Source organism: Hypanus sabinus, chromosome 6 (genome assembly GCF_030144855.1).
Source record: "Hypanus sabinus isolate sHypSab1 chromosome 6, sHypSab1.hap1, whole genome shotgun sequence".
NCBI classification, from domain to species: domain Eukaryota; kingdom Metazoa; phylum Chordata; class Chondrichthyes; order Myliobatiformes; family Dasyatidae; genus Hypanus; species Hypanus sabinus.
In genome coordinates this window covers 85484158-85499737 of record NC_082711.1, presented here as the reverse complement: position 1 = coordinate 85499737, position 15580 = coordinate 85484158, and the positions used below count along the sequence as shown (strand labels likewise).

Sequence of the window (15580 nt, the reverse complement as noted above, 5' to 3'; positions counted from 1 at the left end):
TTTATGCTGCGGTACCATTTCCCGGATGGTAGCCAGTGGAGTAGATTGTGGTTGGGGTGACTCCAGTCCCTGATGATCTTTTGGGGCCTTTTTTCACACCTGTCTTTGTAAATGTCCTGAATAGTGGGAAGTCCACAACTACAGATGCACTGGGCTATCCGCATTACTCTCTGCAGAGTCCTGCAATTAAAGGAGGTACAGTTCCCATACCAGGCAGTGATGTAGCCAGTAAGGATGCTCTCAATTGCTCACCAGTAGAAAGTTCTTAGGATTTGGGGGTCATATCAAACTTCCTCAACTATCTGAGGTGAAAGAGGAGCTATTGTGCTTTTTTCACCACACAGCTGGTGTGTACAGACCACGTGAGGTCCTCAGTGATGTGGATGCCAAGGAACTTAAAGCTGTTTACCCTCTCAACCCCAGATTCATTGATGTCAATAGGGGTTAACCCATCTCCATTCCTCCTGTAATCCACAATCACAATATTTTTGTGACATTGAGGGAGAGGTTGTTTTCTTGACACCACTGTGTCAGGAAGATGACTTCTTCCTTGTAGGCCACTCACTAGTACTTGAGATTAGGCCAGTCAATGTAATGTTGTCGGCAAATTAAATTAGCAGATTAGAACTGTGGGTGGTGACACAGTCATGGGTATACAGGGAGTAAAGTAGGGGACTTAGTACACAGTCCTGAAGGGCTCCTGTGTTGAGAGTCAGAGGGGTGGAGGTGAGGGAGCCCACTCTTACCACCTGTTGGTGATCTGACAAAGTCCAGGATCCACTTGCACAAGGCAGGGTCAAGGCCAAGGTCTCTGACCTTCCTGTCGAGTCTGCATTGAATTATGGTGTTGAATGCTGAACTGTAGTCCAAGAACAGCATTCTCACATAAGCATCCTTCTTCTCCAGATGTGTAAGGACGGTGTGTGTAAACCAGTGGCTATTGCGTCATCTGTTGATCGGTTGTGTCAGTAGGCGAATGTAGGGGGTCCAGTTTGGGTGGTAGCATGCTGCAGATGTAGTCCTTGAGGGCACTCTACACTGGGAGGGAGAAATTAAAAATGTCAGTAACCACACCAGCCAGTTATGCTGCGCACGTCCTGAGTACTCGCCCTGGGATGTCGCCTGGTCCCACAGCTTTGCGATTGTCCACTCGTTGGAAACATCTGCGTACCTCAGCCTCAGAGGTGACCAGGTTGTAGGTTGTAACAGTGGCTTTCCTCAGAGGCTCAGAGTTAGCGACATCAAAATGAGCATAAACATGATTGAGCTCATCTGGGAGAGAGGCTGTGATGTTGGCGGCACTGCTACATTTGGCTTTGAAGTCTGTGATAGTATGCAACCCTTGCCACAAGTCACGTGTGCTATTCATTGTGAATCTTGACTCAAATCTCATCCCTGTATTGTTGTTTTGCAGCCTCAATAGCTTCGCGCAGATTGTAGTTGCTTTTCTTGAGCTCCTGCTGATTGCTGTCAACGTAAGCTCCAGGGTTGCTGGTTCAGGAAGACCCTGACTGACTTCTGGGGGACAACATTGTGAATGAACTTTCGGATGAAGCTCGTGACTCCATCCGTGAACTTGGAGACATTCTCATCATGGAAGACATTCCAGCTGACGTCATCAAAGAAGTCCTGCAGCATGGAGACCAATTGTTCAGACCAACAGTGGATGATTTTAACTGTGGCTGCCATGTGGGTTGAGTTAAGAAACTGCAAGGGTAAAAGGATGTTGATGGCAGTTATATACAGGACTCCCAACAGTAGCTGGGAGGTGGACCACAGATTACAACAGGAAATAAAAAAGGCATGTCAAAAGGGCAATTTTATGGTAGTCATGGGAGATTTTAACATGCAGGTTGATTAGGAAAATCAAGTTGGTATTGGATGTCAAGAGAGTGAGTTTGTTGAATACCTAAGAGATAGCTTTTTAGAGCAGTTTGTAGTTGAGCCTACTAGGGGATCAGCTATACTGGATTGGGTGTTATGTAATGAACTGGAAGCGATTAGGGAGCTTAAGGTAAAAGAGCCCTTAGGAACCAGTGATCACAATATGACTGAGTACAACTTGAAATTTGATAGGGAGAAAGTAAAGTCAGATGTAGCAGTAAGGGAAATCACAGAGATATGAGAGAGGAGTTGGCCAAAGTAAATTGGAAGGAGATGCTGGCAGGGATGTTAGCAGAGCAGCAATGGTGTGTGTTTCTGGGAAAAATGAGGAAGATGCAGGACTTGTGTATTGCAAAACTGAAGAAATACTCAAATGGTAAAACAGTACAACCAAGGCTGACCAGGGAGGTGAAAGCTATTGTAAAAACAAAAGAAAGAGCATACAACAAAGCAAAACTTAGTGGGAAAATGGAGGATTGAGAAGTTATTAAGAACCTACAGAGATCAACTAAAAAAATCATTGGAAGGGAAAAGATGAAATATGAAAGGAAGCTAACAAATAATATCAAAGTGGATAGTAAAAGTTTTTTTAAGTATGTTAAAAATAAAAGAGAAATGAGAGTGGATACAGGACTGTTGGAAAATGAGACAGGAGAAATAATAACGGGGGAAAGGAGATGGCTGATGAAATAAATGAGTATTTTACATCAGTCTTTACTGTGGAAGACAATGGCAGTAGGCCTGATGTTGCAGTGTTTGAAGGAAGAGAAGTGGGTGCAGTTACAAGAGAGAAGGTGCTCAAAATCTGAAAGATCTAAAGTTATATAAGTCACCCAGACCAGATGAACTGCACCCTAGGATTCTAAAGAGGTAGCATTAGAGATTGTGATGGCATTAGAAATGATCTTTCAAAAATCATTGGACTCTGGCATGGTGCCAGAGGACTGCAAGATGGCAAATGTCACTCCACTCTTTAAGAAAGGAGGAAGGCAGCAGAAAGGAAACTATAGACCAGTTAGCCTGACCTCAGTGGTTGGGAAGATGTTCGAGCCAATTGCTAAGAATGAAGTGATACAGTTCTTGGTGACACAGGACAAGATAGTACATAGAAACGTAGAAAACCTACAGCACAATACAGGCCCTTCCGCCCACAATGCTGTGCTGAACATGTCCTTAGAAATTACCTAGGGTTACCCAAAGCCCTTTATTTTTCTGAGCTCCATATACCTGTCCAGGAGACTCTTAAAAGACCCTATCCTATCCGCCTCCACCACTGTCGTTGGCAGCCCATTCCACACACCCACCACTCTCTCCTCTGTACCTTCTTCCAAGCACCTTAAAACTGTGCCCTCTCATGCTAGCCATTTCAGCCTTGGGAAAAAAACTCTGACTATCCACACAATCAATGCCTCTCATCATCTTGTACACCTCTATCAGGTCACCTCTCATCCTCCGTCTCTCCAAGGAGAAAAGGCCGAGTTCACTCAACCTATTCTCATAAGGCATTCTCCCCAATCCAGGCAACATCCTTGTAAATCTCCTCTGCACCCTTTCTATGATTTCCACATCCTTCCTGTAGTGAGGTGACCGGAACTGAGCACACTACTCCAAATGGGGTCTGACCAGGGTCCTATAAAGCTGCAATGTTACCTCTTGGGTCCTAAACTCAATCCCACAATTGATGATGGCCATTGTACCATATGCTTTCTTAACCACAGAGTCAACCTGCACAGCAGTTTTGAGTTTTCAATGGACTCGGATCCCAAGATCCCTCTGATCCTACACACTGCCTTACCATTAATACCATATTCTGTCATCATATTTGACTTACCAAAATGAACCACCTCATACTTATCTGGGGTGAACTCCATTTGACACTTCTCAGCCCACTTTTGCATCTTATCCATGTCCTGCTGTAACCTCTGACAGCCCTCCAACACCACAACACCTCCAACTTTTGTGTCATCAGCAAATTTACTAACCCATCCCTCCACTTCTTCATCCAGGTCATTTATAAAAAATCACGAACAGTAGGGATCCTAGAACAGATACTTGAGGTACTCCATGCAGAATATGACCTATTTATAGCCACTCTCTGCCTTCTGTGAGCAAGCCAGTTCTGGATCCACAAAGCAATTTCCTCTTGGATTCCATGCCTCTTTACTTTCTCAATAAGCCATGCATGGAGTACTTTATCAAATGCCTTGCTGAAATCCATATTCACTACATCTACTGCTCTACCATCATCAATATGTTTAGTCACATCCTCAAAAAATTCAATAAGGCTCGTAAGACACGACTTGCCTTTGACAAAGCCATGCTGACTATTCCTTATCATATTATGCCTCTCCAGATGTTCATAAATCCTGCCTCTCAGGATCTTCTCCATCAACTGAAGACCAGTTCACTGGTTTATAATTTCCTGTGCTATCTCTACTCCCTTTCTTGAATAATGGAACAACATTCGCAACTCTCCAATCCTCCGAAACCTCTCCCATCCTCAATGTTGATGCAAAAATCACCACCAGAGGCTCAGCAATCTCCTCCCTCACCTCCCACAGTAACCTGGGGTACATCTTGTCCGGTCCCGGTGAATTACCCAACTTAATGCTTTCCAAAAGTTCTAGCACATCATCTTTTTTAATATCTACATGCTCAAGCTTTTCAGTACACTGTAAGTCATCCACACAATCACCAAGATTGAGAATACAAGAGCAAGGATGTGATGCTGAGGCTTTCTAGGGCACTGGTGAGGCCTCACCTTGAGCTCTGTGAATCATGTTTGGACCCTCATCTTAAAACAGATGTGCCTGCAGTGGAGAGGTTCCCGAGGAGGTTCACAAGGATGATTCCAGGAATGAAAGGGTTATCATACGAGAATCGTTTGATGGCTCTGGGTCTGTACTCGCTGGAATTCAGAGGGATGAGGGGGGATCTCATTGAAATCTTTTGAATGTTGAAAGGCCTAGACAGAGTAGAGGTGGAAAGAATGTTTCCCATGGTTGGAGAGTCTAGGACAAGAGGGCACAGCCTCAGCATAGAAGGGTGCCCTGTCAAATCAGAGATGTGGAGAAATTTCTTTGGCCAATGGGTCATCAACTTGTGGAATTTGTTGCCACGTGCAGCTGTGGAGGCCATTGGGTGTATTTAAGGCAGAGATTGTTAGGTTCTTGGTAGTACATGGCATCAAAGGTTATGGGGAGAAGGCTGGGAACGGGGGTTGAGGAGGAGAGAAAAAAAAGTTCAGCAATGATTAAACAGCAGAGCAAACTCGATGGGACAGACAGCCTAATTCTTCTCCTATATTTTATGGTCTTATGCTTTTGGAGATTTGTGATCTAACCTGTAGAAATAATTGTGTTAAACACTGAGCTGTAGTCAATAAACAGTAGCCTGACTTCAGTGTTAGTGTTGTCCAGGTGATTTAAGGCCATGTGAAATGCCAATGAATTCACATCTGCTGTATACCTGTTGTGGCAATAGGCAAATTGCAGTGGGTCCAGGTAATTCCTAAGGCAGGAGTTGATTCTAGCCATAACCATCCTTTCAAAGCATTTCATCATTGTATATGTGAGTCCTACTGGAAAACAGTCATTAAAGCAGCTCAACCTGCTCTTCCTGGACAAGCAAGATTGTTGTCTTTTTAAAGCAGATGGGATCTTCTGACTCTAGCAATGAGATATTCAAAATGCTTTTGACACCCCCGCTGGTTGGCTGGTACAGGCTTTCAGAGTCCTACCAGGTACACCATCTGGGCCTGTCGCCTTGCAAGGATTCACCCTCTTGAAATACAGCCTGACATCGGCCTCTGAGACAGATCACAGGGTCACCAGATGCTGCAGGGATTCTCATTGCTGTAGTTTTATTCTCCCATTTAAAGCAAGCATAAAAGGCATTGAGGTCATCTAGGAGTGAAGCATCACTGCCAGTCATGATGACAGGTTTTGCTTTGTAGGATGTAATGCCCTGCAAACCCTGCCAGAGTTGGTGTTCATCCAATTCCCCCTCTAACTTCAATAAGAATTGTTTCTTTGCTCTTGAGATAGCCCCTGTAAGTCTACTTATCCTTCTTCTATTGTCCTGGATCACCAGACTTGAATGCCAAGTGGATTGTCAATATCCTTTATTAGTGTGGCGTCGTTGGAAAGGTAGATTGCCCAGGTAGGTGAATTGTTCAACCGCGGTGAGAGGGTGGTCATCAATGGTGATCCAAGGTGGGCTGTAAACTCCACAAGGGGGCTTGTGATGGAGAATCATTGTTTTCTTCAGACTGACCATTAACCCAAAAGCCCAAGCAGCCCATGCAGCCTTGGTGAACTGTGATTGCAGCCTGTAGCTACATATGTGCATGAGAATAGCATATCTATCTGCACATGGTAGCTCAAGAATGTGCTCTTGCATGGCTTTTATTCGGGTAAGAAGATGACCACTCTGAAACAGCATGTTAAGTCAACATATTGGTGACCTGAAGAGGTTTTGTGTGGTAAACTGAAAAACAACTGCTTCTCTGTCCAGGTTGATAAGCCAACAGATTTCACCAAAAAATATCAAGCTGTAGAATTTGTAAGATTTGTAAATGATGGTGAAATTCAAGAAAACTTTTTCTGTTGCAAACAGCTGCATGAAATAAGCAAAGACCAAGCTATATTTAATGTTTTATCTTCATATCTGGAAACAAAAGGACTGTCTTGGAGGAACTGTGTTGGCACCTGTAATGGTGCCCCATCAATGGTTGGCTCCATGAGTGATTTCATTTCTCTCATAAAAAAAGAAAATTCTAATGTTGTCACAACATTAACACACACAAAATGCTTGTGGAACACAGCAGGCTAGGCAGCATCTATAGGGAGAAGCGCTGTCGATGTTTCGGGCTGAGACCCTTCAAGATCTCGGCCCGAAACGTCGACAGCACTTCTCCCTATAGATGCTGCCTAGCCTGCTGTGTTCTACCCTCATTTTGTGTGTGTTGTTGTTTGAATTACCAGCATCTGCAGATTTCCTCATGTTTGTTGTTGTCACAACATAATGCTTTCTTCACAGAAAGGTGCTGAAGTCAAAAACTTTTGGAGATGAAATGAAAAACCTTCTGGATGATGCTACAAAAATGGTTAACTTTATTAAACAAAGACCTGTTCACTCGAGAATGTTTAAAAATTGCGTGAATACCTGGACCAAGAGCACACTAACCTTCTGCTACATAGAGAAATCTGCTGGTTTAGCAGAGGAAGAGTTCTCAATAGGGAGTTTGAGCTGAAAGCTGAATTGCAGGAGTACTCTCAAGAAAATGGTAGGCCAGATGTTGCTGAGTGCTTTGAAAGCAAATAATGGCTGCAGAAACTAGTCTTCTTGACAGACATTTTTCATTCTATGAACCAATTTTTTTGACTTAAAGTGACAAAATACTTGGAGATAAAAGGAAACAGAACCTTGGAAAATCATGCTGTAAAAGGAAATCTGGAAATGTTTCCACTGCTGATTGGGTTAGAGACTGAGGAAGAATCAACAAGTCTCAACTCTTATTGAAGACCAACTGGAGAACCGCAGAACAAAATAGCACAGTATTTTTCCTCCCTTTCAACACAAATGTATGACTGAATGAGGAGCCCTTCCTCTGAATCTTCTCATCCTGAGAACTTAACTTTGAGAAAAGAGGAAGACCTTCTGTGAGCTGCAGTCTGCTGATACACTCTAGATGAGATTTACTGACCTGACCCTGGACAAGTTCTGGATCTCTTTGAAAGAAGAGTATCGTGCCATTCATAGGAAAGCAATGAACATTTTGCTGCAAGTTTTCAACTTCTTATGTGTGTGAGCAAGCTTTTTCTTATCTAACAAGCATCAAGAGCAAGGCTAGATATCACCTTTTTTCTCAGCTGAAGGTGAAATCTGTGTGCTTATCTCAAGTTTGAACCAGAATTGAGTACTTGGGCAGCAAAATAACAAACGCAAGTTTCCAATGCTAGGACCATATTTGAGCCTGATCATTTCACTTAGTAACAAAATGCTTTTTCAAAGTCTTGTATAAAATTAGACTATATTTTCATTCATAGTGCTTTGGCTTATGGTTTTTAGTAATTTTACCATTCAACATTGACAATAAATTTTCATGTTGTAAATTACATTAATTAAAATCAATTTGCAATTATTTAAGTTATATCTGCTGAGCCTACTTTTAGAAAAATTAAATCCCATTTTGGCTTAGTTAGTTATTTAACTGAAATTTACTTTGTTTGCCTTATGAGTTTTTATAAATTTGTAACAGGAAAAGAAAGAGATTAATTTTAAGAAAGGTAAGCAAGCTTAACTACCTGTTTTTTCAAGAAAAGTTGGCTGAAAATTCTCTACTCAGAAGAGCACTGGCAATTATTTTTGGATTATTATGCCTAAAACTTACTGATCATGCTAATGTATTGCGAGCTGTAGATTTAATACCTTTTACGCAGGGGTTCTCTGAGACCTGAAAATTATTTCAAGGGCTTCTTATGGGTAAAAAGTTTGAGAAAGGCCGATGTAGAGTAAGGGTTCTTAACCTTTTTTATATTTTCGGCAGACCGGTGAAGCCTATGGACCTCATGCCAGAATAATGTATTTAAACATATAACATAAAATACACAGGATTACCAAACAAAACTATTATATTAAAAACAAGAGAAAATCTGAAGATGCTGGAAATCCAAGGTACACACACAAAATGCTGGGGGAGCTCAGCAGACCAGGCAGCTTCTGTGGAAAAGAGTACAGTTGGTGTTTCAGGCCGAAACCCTTCATCAGGATTCAAATTATATTGAAACATAGTTACCTAAATATTAAAAAATGTGATATTGTGATATATATGCTTCTTTTATGAATATATCAAATAACAAGGCTATACATTTAAAATATAGGCAAATTAAAATTAACTTTTATTTTTTAAAGACATAACAGTGTGAAGGCTGTTGTTGTTCAGCCGAATAAGAAGATTAAACTGTGGGGTGGCCTTTGACAAAGCCACATGCATGTCATGTTGGACATACAATCATCTTGTTTAATGAATACAAGTACTGAAAATCCTGATTTGCAAAGATATAAGAACTTTCACAGCTTGCTTTACAAGGCAAGGATAGGCTTCTCTCAATGAAAACTAGAATTCTTCAAAGCTTTTTGAGTTAAACTCTAATTGTAGGACCCTTTTTGTCCTATGATCAATGACTTTGTTTAAGGTTAGTTTAACATTTTCGAAGCAGTTTATATTTTTAATGCCATCAAGATGGGAATAACTTTTGAAAGAATTCTGAAATGTTTCCAATGTTAGCAGATGTATCTCAGCTCCATTTTGATAAAGCACTTCCTTTGAAAGTTTGCAAAGATGTTAACCTTTATTCTCCTCTTCCATATTGGCAGCTTAGCCAAGAATGCTTGTAATTTTTCAGCAGCATCCATAATGCTGACTTCAGGATCTTGAATTGAAAGATTTATTTCATTCATATGGTTAAAAATATCTGCCAGGTAAGCCAACCCATGGATACAATCCTTTTTATTTCAAACTGTTCCAAGAGTGAGTTTTCTTTTCCTTTCAGAAAATTTGAAACTATTGTCCTTAGTTCGAACAAGGGCTTCAAGACTCGTTCTCTTTAAAGCCAGCGAACTTTTCTGTGGTACAGAAGAACTTCATATTCTGCACCTATTTCTTGACAAAGTCTTTTAAAAATGTGATTACTCAGAGACCTGCTTCTAATAGAGTTGATGACTTTTATGTCTGTTGACAAAACTTCTTTCAGGGTTGCTGGAAGAGTCTTTGTTGCCAGTGCATATCTGTTTAAAAAGAAGCAATGAGTGATGGTGACATGAGGAGCTTCCTCTTACACCTAAAGTAACAAAACCAGATGCTTAATAAAGCATGGCAGGAGCTCCATCTGTTCTGAGTATGAGCTTTTTCTTTCCATTCAGAGTTTTTATTGGCAAAAAAAAAACTTTATACCATTTCCAAAATGTCAATGGCCTTTGTAGTTTCCCAAAGGGACTCACAAAATAAGAACTCTTCTTTGATAACATCACATAACAAACAAAAACAAGGAGCTGACTACATTGAGAGCTGTCTGTAGTTTCGTCCAGTTGCATACTAAATAGGAATTGCGTGGCTGCCAATTCCTCAATGACCTGCTTCAAATTGTTAAAAAAGCATCAAGAACATATCACTTTATTTGATAAGGGAACTGCTTCCAGTTTTTTCCTCTGCTTTAGTCCACAAGCCAGCTCGACCATTTCCAGTTCACATTGCTTTACAGAAGTCTCTCTGATTGTGTGGGGTTTCTTTTGTTTGGCAGTCTGGTAAGCAAATTTATAGGATGCTTCAAAGAAAAGTTTTCGAGAAATGGCAAATCCAAGTTTGGGAAGTGTCCCAAATTTTTCTAATTGAGATTTCTTCACATGAAAAAACCTGCATCTTTAGATGCGTGTTCAGGATGGACAGATTGGAGGTGCTCTTTCAGTTTTGCTGGCTTCATACTTAAGTTCGCAATAAATTTTCCTCTTTAAAACATTGTGGCTTTTGTGTCCCTTCATGTCCATTGTTATGATACGGCAACAATGAATATAGAATTGAGACCAGTTTTTTATAAACAAATAAAACATTTATTAAACACTGCTCAATAAAAATGAAAAGTAAACAAATGACTAACTTAACCAGAAGTTAACAGCTGCACGGCAACTCAAACAGATCTTAAGGCGATAAATGTGAACACAGTTCTTAAAAGTGGTAAATGTAAAAGTCCAAATGATTTACGCAGTTAATTAGGAGAGACTTTCCTGAAATAACGAATTCCTCGACATTGTGACATTACTGCTGATCCCAGCTGAAATATGCCTTCGATGAAGGATTTACGACAAAGGAAATTAAAACAACTTAAAGGCACTGACCTTTCTTCGGCGAAGCGCTGTGTCCAGCCTTTCTGCTTTCACTATGCAAGGGCTATCTTGGATGTAGGTTACTACCGCCTTGAACGAGGTTTCAATAAAGTAGACCCTGTAGTAAACCACCGATGACACCAACTTTTCTCGATCCTTCGCGTTTTCCATACTTTGGTAAATTCTTCACTCTCTGACTGGACTAAACTGTTTATGGCGAAACTGCCAGCAATAACCTTTGAAACTTAAGACAGAAAGTAAAACAGATATGGATACGCAGCATAATGGAGTAACTGACAAATTAAACCACAAACTGACCTGCGTCACAGCAAGGCTTTCCCCTTTTATACCTGTTGAAACAGGCCATCACATGACCTCCCACTGGCAGGAAGATTACATCATGTGACCTCACACTGGTGTGAAATTACATCACCCCACCATTACAAGACCATTACATCATGCTCATAAGACAGTCACAAGATACCCATGGGGTATGTAACACCATTAATGCATGTGAAACCTTATAATACATACTTTTCATCATACAGTACTTCCTTTTGTTGACACTTCAAGAAATTTGTTTGCCAGGTAAACAAAATAAGGCAAGTTTTACAATTTATCCAAAGCTTTAATGCTTTTAATGGATTTTAAATACTTGGATAGCCACATGAGGCCATGAGGTATTACAAAAGGCCATGTGGCCTTATGGAGAGTTAAGAATTCTGATTTCATCTGTCCAGTTTTGCAAAACTTTAACAAAGAATAAAAATGACTCACCTTTGTATTGATCAACAAGTAATTGTAGATAGGGAATAATGGAGTGCAACATTGATATCTGGGTCACAAAGGTGAGAACAATCATCTTCACTGTCTGATGGCTGAACAACTGCTGGGTGCAGGGCTGCCTGAGATTGGCCAGTTTCTTCGCATGAGCACCTGCAGACAAGAGGTCTGCGATCACATTTGATCCAGTAGCAGGTCTTATAGTTACAGTACGTAATTTTGAAGAAGTGCTGAGTCATGCTGTAAATGATATTTTGAGATATTTGTAACAACTGTAATGTGATATAAAAATATCTGTGATTTCTGTTCATAACAAAGTCATGAGTATGGCTAATACTACTGTAGTTTGTTACCTACATTCATAATTGAAGGAAATGCAGATTTCAGTTACAGGTTAGTGAAAATAAAGATATAAAATTTTCCTATCCAAGTTCTCTCCTGGTCTAGATCCTTTTTGACATGGGTCTGAGGTGGAATGTACACTGCTGCCAAGATAATGATTAAAAAACTCCTGTAGCAGATAAAATGGATGATACTTGATCGCTAGGTGTTCCAGGTCGGGTGAGCATGACTGGGACAGAACTGTCACTTTTGTTTGCCTCAAGGAGTTAATCATAAAGCATACTTCGCTTCCTCTGCCTTTAAAGATTCAACAGTCCCATCTTGGTGGTGAATCATGAAGCCAGCAAGCTGTACTACTGAGTCCTGAATGGTGGGGAATAGCCAAGTCTCCATGAAACAAAAAGCACAACAGACTCTGATGTCCATCTGGTGCAGCAATCTTATTCCGAGGTCAGATTCTACTCTCACGAGACTGGCCAGCAGAAAGGCTCTAGATTAGGGGTTCCACTCAAGCATATTGGAAGTTGGAACTCTCTTCTCTTTAAACAAACTTTTAATCCAGCATAGCATCCTCTTTTCCACTGTCTTAAAGGGGAACCACATTTGTAACCGGAGACTGCTGAGATTTGTCAACTTTGAGTAGCGATAGATTTCTTAAATGCCTTAACACAATGTTGCTTACTGTATTGCCCATGGCTGTCGCTGTGGCTTTCAGCTGTAGCAGTGTAAACCAGGAACATTTGAAGATTTTCATTGGAACTCCTCACATGAGATGCCTTCTTGGTAGCACCACTGGAAATGACTGAAGGTGAATACTAACTTTTTATTAAAAAAGGTGTGCTTTATACGTAGTTGGAATTATCTGTGTGTCCAATTAACAATTGAGCTTGTACTGTTCCATGCTTTGTGATATTGATGTTTTATTTTTTAATGAAATTAGAGCAAATATAAATCACAAGAAAGATGTCAGCTGAGTTATATTGCCTTCTATGTTAATCATTTCAGAATATAACTATTACATTTACTGGTTAAGAATGCGTTGGAATTAGAATCTGATGAATTGGTTGTAAAATGTTGGAAGTGTAATATGGTTTGTATAGATGTGGGGTATAGTGGTCTGATGCAAAAAATATGAAATACAGTATCAGGAATTGTGAGTGTTCCTTACAGGCAGAGTGCTTGTTACAAGATGGAGATTCAGCAACACGTGAGGATGCTAGGATAAGTGACGAGTGTAGCAATAACAGGCTACATTTATTTCCAGGGACTCTGATCTACTTTGTCATTGAGACAACTTTTTATTTGACTAATGGCATCAAAGATCCCCAGGGAAACTTTAGGGATTGGGAATCTGTTGAAATGGTCCACCCGCTTCATTTATGCCCAGCACAAAAGGAAAATGTTTTGATTGCTGGAGAGCAATCAGCGAAGACCCATGACAATGCTTCAGGAGTTCTAGAGATAAATCCGAGACTCAACCATTGTTTCTTAATTTCCATCAGAAACAATACTCATTGAAGACAAATGACAAGGATACCAGAGATTACTTCTATTGAAATCACGCCCTGAATTAAGATGGCCCAAATCAGAATGATAAAACAATCTTAATTTTCTTGAACGCATGCAGCTCCAACACTGAAGAAGCTCAGAACCTTCTAGGACAAACCAAAAAATCAGACTCCTTAAATATTTACTCCATCTAGAATCTGATATGAGCACAGAAAGATCTTTTGTTGGCTGCCGTGGATCTGATAGGCTAAATAATTTTGCCTGCTCCATTTTATAAATTTCCTATCTCTCTATTATCCATAAGGACAAAGACAGCGTGTGCACAGAATTACCAAGTTCTACTCGGTGTGCATGTCACCAGTTTGATGCAAATTTGAACAAATGATACACCTAAGTCAAGATCTGTGAATTCATTCGCATTCCTGCTTAGTGGAAGGCCAGAAATGTTAACCTTTCTTTCCACAGATGCAGCTTGACAGGCTGAATTCAACCAGCATGTTTGTTTGTTTGCTTTGGTTTTATTTGCTTTCCAACCTATAAGCAATGACTCTGTAGCTCTAGTCCAGAGTGCCAACTCCTACCCAGGAGGGTGATCGCTTGTCTTGTGGTTCGTGGGGAAAGTATGGCCTGCTTCAATGATCCATCGCAAGGAGTGAGAACGTGCCTGTGGATTGCAGCCAGAGCGATGGCTATCCTGGGATTCGAGTCAGGGAATGATAGCCTGCTCCAACTGAACAACCCAGGGGCACCAAACTAGGAAAGTTTGGGGTTCCATTTGAGAGAGTAAACATCCAAGTGGGCCTTTCACTTTGCAAAATAACAGATGTGAAAGCCAGGAAACAATTTGCAAGGTTATTAGTTTGTAATCTTAAATTCTGATTTCTGCTGAACGATAAACGTTTCTCTTCAGCTTCATTCTGTCGAGTATTTCCAACGTTCGCCGCGCTTCCCGAATGAAATGAGCTACGGCAGCCGTGTGTCACGGGCGCGCGCACTATCTGTCCAGCGCGCGCCCCCGCTAGCTCGTCTTCTGTGCACGCGCACGCCCTCCGTCGCGGGTCAGAGGTGGAAAGAAAGATGGCAGCGGCCGTGGTGGAGACGGCTCACGTTGCGCGATGTGCGAACCGGAGTCCGCAGGCGGTGTCATGGGGCCGAGGAGGGTGTGTGGCGATCGCGTCCTGTCATTCCATCGTGATTTACCAGCCTGAGGTAAAGACGGAAATCGGAGCCGGCTCCATTGCATTCTGAAGCGGTTAGGAGGGCTGGGAATCCAGGGAAGTACAAACGTATGCCCCTGCAATCTCATCTCTCACCTGTCAATAATATGGAATATATCCAGTCAGGGGACTTAATCTCTTTGACCTTCTTCAAGAAACTGGACACTGTCTCTAGCATCTGAGCATTCTTCAGTCTGATCTCACTAATGTTCTAGCTAAGTGCTGATGCGAAGTACTGTACTTATTTAAGATATCATCCACTTTTTTCGCCTTCAAGCATAAATTCCCTTGAGTGGAGTTCTCCACTCTCTCCTTTTCCACTTTCTCTTGACATGTGTAGAAACCCTGGGATTCCCTTTAATCCTATCCGTCAAGGATTTTATTGACTCCCTTCTAGTTTTAGACTAAGTTAACTAATTTCTTCTCATCCAAGGTTCCTATACTTTGCCATCCTTGTCCTTCTCTTTTACTGGAACAAACCAGTCCTGAACTCTGTGTAGCTGGTCTTTAAACAACCTTCACGTGTGTAAACAAATCTGTTCAATTACTTCCTCCTGTTTGATGCCCTCATAACTTGCACTTTCCCTAACTTAAAACTTTCATATAAGGTCTGCTCTTACCCTTATTCACAGCTATCCTGAAGCTTAAGGATGAACACCAGAAAGTCTGCAGATGCTGGAAATCCAAAGTAACACACAAAATGCTGGAGGAACTCAACTGGTCAGGCAGCATCTGTGGAAATGAACAAACAGTTTTCAGGCCAAGACTCTTCAGGATGTAAAGTTTAAGGAGCTGTGATTGCTCAACGATTGATATGTCAGTCATCTAGCAAGGCTAATTGGTTTGTACAAGACCATTTTGCTTCGCCTCTCGTTGAATTGTTCACATCCTGCTTCAAGAAAACCTTGTGGATAAATTGACATTCTGCTCCATCGGAACTTTTTGCCCAGGGGGTTCCCAGT

At 41.2% G+C, this 15580-nt stretch overlaps 1 protein-coding gene across 1 annotated transcript in view; it reads left to right on the top strand.

The window, feature by feature from the left end:
- Nucleotides 1-14461: 14461 nt before the first annotated feature.
- The window catches only part of elp2 (elongator acetyltransferase complex subunit 2), a 130162-nt gene continuing 129043 nt past the window's right edge, over nucleotides 14462-15580 (top strand). Inside the window, exon 1 of the mRNA XM_059972544.1 lies at nucleotides 14462-14610. Within this exon, the coding sequence (XP_059828527.1) occupies nucleotides 14479-14610 (132 nt within the window). The 5' untranslated portion in view covers nucleotides 14462-14478. The remainder of the gene's footprint in view (nucleotides 14611-15580) is intronic.